This window comes from Palaemon carinicauda, chromosome 6 (assembly GCF_036898095.1).
Source record: "Palaemon carinicauda isolate YSFRI2023 chromosome 6, ASM3689809v2, whole genome shotgun sequence".
In the NCBI taxonomy this organism is placed as follows: Eukaryota; Metazoa; Arthropoda; class Malacostraca; order Decapoda; family Palaemonidae; genus Palaemon; species Palaemon carinicauda.
Genome location: NC_090730.1, coordinates 169368806 through 169376034, shown reverse-complemented (window position 1 = coordinate 169376034; position 7229 = coordinate 169368806). Strand labels below are relative to the sequence as shown.

Here is a 7229-nt window from a genome sequence, read left to right as displayed (position 1 = left end):
CAACCCTGAATCAGTTTCCGGGCTTCGCTTTGCTGATTTCTAAGGGATGAATGATTTTACTTTTCTTATTTGATGGTTGTTATTATTATTATTATTATTATTATTATATTATTATTATTATTATTACTAGTTAAGCTACAATCCTAATAGAAAAATCAGAATGCTATAAGCCCGAGGGCTCCAACAGGGTAAAAAATAGCCCAGTGAAGGATACCTTAACGTGGTGAAAGGCTTTGTGTAACACCATGATCAGCAAAGCTCCAATAGTCATGGCCACCCATACATGGTTGGGTTTTTTTTGGGAACGCTCAAGACAAAAATCTCCCACCATCACCAATCCGCAGTTGGCCAACGTGGTGATGAAAACTGGTTAAATCCCAGAGAGTGTTGAGGCCTTTGTCATGCAGTGGACTAAAAACAGCTGCGTTCATTGTTGTTGCTGGTATCATGACAGCTGCAAATAAAATTACTGCAATAATATAACAATAAATAAAATTGTATGATATTTGAGAGAAATCCAGTTCTGGTAGTATAGATATAAAAAAGTTTCTAAATAATTATGTACTTTATATTCTGAGATCCATTGTTAGAATATCATGCTCAACTGAATTGCTCTACTGACAAAGTTAGTCATTATTAAGACTGCAAAACTCTAGTTAATAGAATAATAAGACATACAGTCGAGCTAGTTGTTGGAAATTAGAACTGTTGATGTTATCTTAAATTATAAAAAGAGAAAACGAAGGTAATGCACCTATTTCTGCACATGATTGATATTTGGCTACAGTTTACAGATGAAGTAATAAGTCCTTTCCATCCAAGCTAGGACCAGGGAGGGTCAGGCAATGGCTGCTGATGACTCAGCAGGTAGACCTATAGGCTCCCCCAAACCTCCCATCCCTAGCTTACAAGGATGGTGAGGTTGCAGACACTACAAGAAACTATTGAGTTTGAGCGGGACTCGAGGTGGCAGGCACTACAAGAAACTATCGAGCTGGGGCGGGCCCGAACCCCAGTCCTGCAGATCGCTAGGCAGAGGCGTTTCCAGTCCATCAGACCATCAGCAAAGTTGTTTTCAAACTGTATTTATTTCTAATAACTGTGCCAAGATCCATAACTGTACCAGTATCGCTTACAGGTTAACTTCACAATATCATAACTCCTACTCCAGCAAGTTCAGTTCTCACAGCCTCTGATTTGGCAACATTAATATGAAGACCAACACCGCTTTACATTTGCATATATGTATATATAATATTTGTTTTTTCCCAATGAAGGAATGACTACAGGAGCAAACTTTTAAGTGTTATTTATCTGGTTCCCACCCAGTATTTTGGAGGAGTCATTATTTCTCCAAGACTATTATTTTGGTAGGAGGTTACATGACCTTGTTCATCCTGACTTTAACCCTCCAAGGGACTAGATTTAATGCTTAGGTCATTAAAGGCCCGAAGGTGTAATTAACCCTATGTCGTTTTGTAGGTCAAGTTTTAAGTTTAGTAAAGGAGAAGTGAAAAACAGATGTGAATTTCGTGTAAAGGATTGAAATATGTGAATTTGGTAAAAAGGAATACAAAACAGCTATGAATTTCATGGAAAGGAATGAAAAACAGCTGTGAATTTCATGAAAAGGAATGGAAAAAGCTATGAATTTTATGAAAAGGAATGATAAACAGCTATGAATTTTGTGAAAAGAAGGAATGAAAAACAGCTGTGAATTTCGTGTAAAGGATTTAAATATTTGAATTTGGTAAAAAGGAATGAAAAACAGCTATGAATATCATGAAAAGGATTGAAAAACAGCTGTGAATTTCGTGAAAAGGACTGAAATATATGAATTTCGTGAAAAGGAATGAAAAACAATTATGAATTTCATAAAAAGTATTGAAAAATCATGTGAATTTTGTAGAATGGAATGATAAACAGCTATGGATTTAATGAAAAGGAATGAAAAACAGCTGTGAATTTCGTAAAAAGGACTGAAAAAGTTGTGAATTTCGTGGAAAGGAATGAAAAACAGCTGTGATTTTAATGGAAAGGAATGAAAAATATGTGAATTTCGTAAAAAGGCATAAAAAATAGCTGTGAATTTCATGAAAAGGAATGAAAACGGCTGTGAATTTCGTGAAAAGAAGGAATGAAAAACAGCTATGAATTTCATAAATAGGATTTAAAAACATGCGAATTTTCCGAAAAGGAATGAAAAACGGCTGTGCATTTCGTAAATAGGATTGAGAAACATATAAATTTCGTGGAAAGGAATGATAAACAGCTGTGATTTGCGTGGAAAGGAATGAAAAAGTTATGAATTTCGTGGAAAGGAAGGAAGAAAAGCTATGAATTTCATGAAAAGGAATGATAAATAGCTATGAATTTTGTGAAAAGAAGGAATGAAAAACCGGTGAGAGAGCATACTACATGCTGTTAAAATTCAAATTAAAACTAAATGCATATATATATATATATATATATATGTGTGTGTGTGTGTGTGTGTGAAAAAGAGCAAAAGGCGTCAGTTATCCTTTATATTTTTTCATATTTTTACGAGATATGATTGCTTGAAAGAATTAGATGATAATATGCTTTCTTACTGAAGAAAAGAATTATAGTGCTGCCACAAATCACCTTCCTTTCCCATAGCGAATATTCTGTCAAGATGATCAGTTAAAATCACTAAGATCGATGCTCTCTCTCTCTCTCTCTCTCTCTCTCTCTCACCGTAGGTAGCCCATCGAAGATGCCAAAGGCAGTCTTTGGAAGGACAAATACCCCGTCATTATCTCATGTTTGCTTGTCATTGGTGGCCAATCAGGTCCGCAGCTACCTGTCTATAACCTTTGGAGAATCTTCCTTATAATCTTCCCCCAGTCCCTCCCCTTCCCTTCCCTTCCCTTCCCTTCCCTCCTCCTTATCCTAAACCTCTTCCACTTCTTTCCCTCCAAAGGGCTTCTCTTTCATGCTAATCTGTTTGTCCTGCCCTGTCTTCCAAGACCCTTTATGCAGCTCTCCGGCTGGATTGGGTTCAGAGTTGCCATTCATGATTTTGAAAACGCGCTACAGTAGCTTCCTGAACGCGCCAGAAACGCGCTAAATCATTTCTTAAAAGAGCTGTATAGGGTTAGTAACTTCGTGAACAACCTATCTTTTGAGTTTACTGTAGGACTCTACAACGTATTTTGGGAAGAGAGAGAGAGAGAGAGAGAGAGAGAGAGAGAGAGAGAGCAGTCTCCTATAACTGATAAAGCGGAAATTGGTACAATGCATTATGTCAAAAGAGAAAACTGCAGTCAGTTTATCATATACTTTATCAGATGGAAAAGCGTTATGTTTCACGCTAGCTTTGTCTAAAAAGAAACCTAAAATAGCGTGGCCGCGCTAACTAGGAAAAAACGCGCTAGACTTTCGAAAAACGCGCCAGATCTAGCGCGGAAAAGCGCTAAATTGGCAACTGTGATTGGGTTGTGTGGTAGCCGTGGTTGTTTGCCTTTTTTCATCTGGTTCTTTTGCAGCCATTGGATGATGGGGCGGGTCGCAATACACAGTAATTCTTCGATCATTCACCTGATTTTATTTCTTAAAGATATTTTGACCAGTGGTAGCAAATGTTTTTATGTTGAGCAGGCTGACATAAGTCTTTTTATAGTAATATATGAATAATCTGTCTTAATGTTGTTAATGTTTTTTTAAATATTTTATTTCAATTTTTCATCACTTCTTATATCGTTTATTTATTGCCTTATTTATTTCCATGTTTTCTATCCTCACTGGGCTATTTTTCCCTGTTGGAGCCCTTGGGCTTATAGCATCTTGCTTTTCTTACTAGGGTTGTAGCTTGGCTAGTAATAATAGTAATAATAACAATAATGATAATAATAATAATAATAATAATAATAATAATATCCTTTTTTATCCTCCAAGCTTTTATATAATTAAATTTATTGAAAAGTTAACCGATTATGGTGTTGTAGTGTTTATCTGTTTATCAGCATAATTATTATTATTCAGTATTTTTATTGTTATTATTAATACTGTTGCTGCATTTACCATTTCATATTATTTAACAAATTCGACGTTTGCCATGTCATGTGACTATAGTCAATTCTTTTTAGTGAGGCAAATTTGCACCGACTCGCAGGGGTGCCCTTTTAGTTCGGAAAAGTTTCCTGATCGCTGAATGGTTGGACATGATAATTCTAACCAATCAGATAGCAGGAAACTTTTCCGAGCTATAAGGGCACTTCTGCGAGTCGGTGTAAATGCGCCTCATTAAAAAAAAAATTAGTATAGTAGCGTCCCTGCCGACTTATTCCGACTTAGTTTAACTTCAAAACTATGATTGACGAGACATTTGCATTCTGGGCAACTTCGAGAAAAAAAAAAAAACATCAGCGAGGGATTTCATCAAGACGAGAGACATCAAAGGATGCGGCGAAATTGAAATTCGAGATGAAAAACTGAATTAAAGCTATAGAGAAAACTTCGTCTTGGTCTTACAAGTCCCGGGGGATATTCAACACAGTTTTTCCGCCTTTATCAAATGCACTTCTCTGTTAGCAGCGGTTTTTTTTTTTTTTTTAAATCATGCTTATTTGTCTGTTGACATTCTCCTTTATCATGCTCACTTCTCTGTTGACATCTTCCGCTGTTGACGCCTTCCTTTATCATGCTCACTTCTCTGTTGACATCTTCCGCTGTTGACGTCTTCCTTTATCATGCTCACTTCTCTGTTGACATCTTCCGCTGTTGACGTCTTCCTTTATCATGCGTATTTCTCTGTTAACATCCTCCTTTATCATACTCACTTCTCTGTATGCATGCTCTTTTATTATGCTCACTTCTCTTTTGATATCCTCCTTTAACATGCTCGCGTCTCGGTTGACATCCTCCTTTATCATGTTCACTTTTCTGTTGACATCTTCCAAGAGCATGCTCACTTCTCTGTTAGCACCTTCCTTTATCATGCTCAATTCTCTGCTGACATCTTCCTTTATCATGCTCACTTCTCTGTTAATATCCTCCTTAATAATGCTCACTTCTCTGTTGACATCCTCCTTTATCATGCTTATTTCTCTGTTGACATCTTCCTTTATCATGCTCACTTCTCTGTTAACATCCTCCTTTATCGTGCTTGTTCTCTGATGACAATTTCCTTTATCATGTTCACTTCTCTGTTGACATCCTCCTTTATCATGTTCACTTCTATGTTTACATTTTCCTTTATCATGCTCACTTCTCTGTTGACATCTTCCTTTATCATGCTCACTACTCTGTTGACATCCTCATTTATCATGTTCACTTCTCTATTGACATCTTCTTTTATCATGTTCACTTCTCTGTTCACATCTTCCTTTATCATCTTCACTTCTCTGTTAACGTCTTCCTTTATCATGCTCGCTTCTTCATTGACATCTTTCTTTATTATGTTCAATTCTCTGCTGACATCTTCGTTTATCATGTTCACTTCTCTGTTAACATCTTCCTTTATCAGGCTCACTTCTCTGTTAATATCTTCCTTTATCATGCTCACTTCTCCTTTGATATCCTCCTTTATGATGTTCACTTCTCTTTTGACATTTTCATGGATCATGCTCACTTCTCTATGGACATTTTCCTCTATCATGTTCACTTCTCTGTTCTGTTAACATATTTTATTATGTTCTCTTCCCTATTGATATTTTCCTTTATCATGTTCACTTCTATGTTGACATCTTCCTTTTTCATACTTCTCTGGTTACATCTTCCTCTATCATGTTCACTGTTCTGTTGACATTCTCATTTATCATGCTCATTTCTCTTTTGACATCTTCCTTTATCATGTTCACTTCTCTGTTCACATCTTTCTTTATCATGTTCACTTTTCTGTTAACGGCTTCCTTTATCATGCTTGCTTCACTGACATTTTCCTTTATCATGCGCACTTCTCTGCTGACATCCTCCATTATCTCTCTTACTTCTTTTTTGACATATTCCTTTATCATGTTCACTTCTCTATTGACATATTTCTTTATCATTTTCACTTCTCTGTTGACATCTTCCGTTATCATGTTCACTTCTCTGTTGACATCTTCCTTTATCATGTTCACTTCTCTGTTGACATCTTCCTTTATTATGCTCACTTCTTTGTTGAGAGCCTCCTTTATCTTGTTAATTTCTCTGTTGACATCTTCCTTTATCATGATCACTTATCTATAGACGAGGAGCATACAGATCTATCTGCTGTGTCATCAGCAGCCAATACCTGGCTCTCCTTGGTCCTAGCTTGGGTGGAGAGGGTAATTGGACGTTGATCATATGTAATATGGTCAGTCTCTAGGGCATTGTCCTGCTTGATAGGGCAATGTCACTGTCCCTTCTTGGGCCATTCATGAATAGCCTTTAAACCTTGAATTTTAGGATCTCCTTCTACTGTTTATGTAGGTTATTCAAATAAATAAACTTGCAACTCTAATCATGTTAAACGTATCATATCCTCTTTTTTACCTTTGTTGACCAGTTTAGATATCAAACGGTGGTTATAAATGTATCATGAGAAGACATGGCTTCACTTCTATTTAGGGAGCTATTTTAAGGAGGAAAATTGCCATTTTTTTTTATGAATTGTTCTCTTGAACTTCGCTTTATTGACAGTATTACTCATGCTATTTTTCTTTGGACTCATAAGCTCTGTTATATGCATTAATGTGCTGAGATCATGATTGTGTTCAAATAGAGTGGGTGTGTCTGAAGGCTTTCTTTCTTTTGAACAACTTATTTAATATTGTGTTGAATTTAAGGTTTGTTTTGTACGTAAAATGAGTAATTGTTTGAATAAGATTTTTTTGTCTAATTCGAGTAATTTTTTACACCACCGAGTTCTCATGTTTCAGCTAAGTAAGTCGTAAATACCTCTCTCTCTCTCTCTCTCTCTCTCTCTCTCTCTCTCTCTCTCTTCCTTTAGGTGATTTCCATAAAATATGTATAAGCATTTTTCCTTTCAAATAAGTATATATATATATATATATATATATATTTCATTTAAACAAGTACAAAAATTCGAATAAGTAATTTTTTCCGTTTCAATATATAGTTTTTTTCAGCTTGAATAAGTAAATTGTCTCCCTCTCTCTCTCTCTCTCTCTCTCTCTCTCTCTCTCTCTATTCCAGAAATTTGTATAATAATTTTTCCTTTCGAATAAGTATATATATTTTTTTCATTTAAACAAGCACAAAAACTTGAATAATTATTTTTT

The 7229-nt window shown here is 35.8% G+C and overlaps 3 protein-coding genes across 3 annotated transcripts; all 3 read right to left on the bottom strand.

Annotated features, from left to right (window-relative positions):
- Positions 1-4667: 4667 nt before the first annotated feature.
- Positions 4668-5093, bottom strand: LOC137643345 (uncharacterized protein PF3D7_1120000-like). Its single transcript, XM_068376178.1, has one exon. It carries the CDS (start codon positions 5091-5093, stop codon positions 4668-4670), a length of 426 nt encoding a protein of 141 aa, XP_068232279.1.
- Positions 5094-5119: 26 nt separating this feature from the next.
- Positions 5120-5620, bottom strand: LOC137643344 (uncharacterized protein PF3D7_1120000-like). The gene has a single exon (XM_068376177.1). It carries the CDS (start codon positions 5618-5620, stop codon positions 5120-5122), a length of 501 nt encoding a protein of 166 aa, XP_068232278.1.
- Positions 5621-5717: 97 nt separating this feature from the next.
- LOC137643342 (uncharacterized protein PF3D7_1120000-like) lies at positions 5718-6176 on the bottom strand. The gene has a single exon (XM_068376176.1). It carries the CDS (start codon positions 6174-6176, stop codon positions 5718-5720), a length of 459 nt encoding a protein of 152 aa, XP_068232277.1.
- Between the last annotated feature and the right edge of the window lie 1053 nt (positions 6177-7229).

Excerpts from the sequence above, each read along its gene's own strand:
- LOC137643345 (XM_068376178.1), bottom strand. The coding sequence starts at position 5,093 with ATGATAAAGGAAGATGTCAACAGAGAAATAAGCATGATAAAGGAGGAT.
- LOC137643344 (XM_068376177.1), bottom strand. The coding sequence starts at position 5,620 with ATGATAGAGGAAAATGTCCATAGAGAAGTGAGCATGATCCATGAAAAT.
- LOC137643342 (XM_068376176.1), bottom strand. The coding sequence starts at position 6,176 with ATGATAAAGGAAGATGTCAACAGAGAAATTAACAAGATAAAGGAGGCT.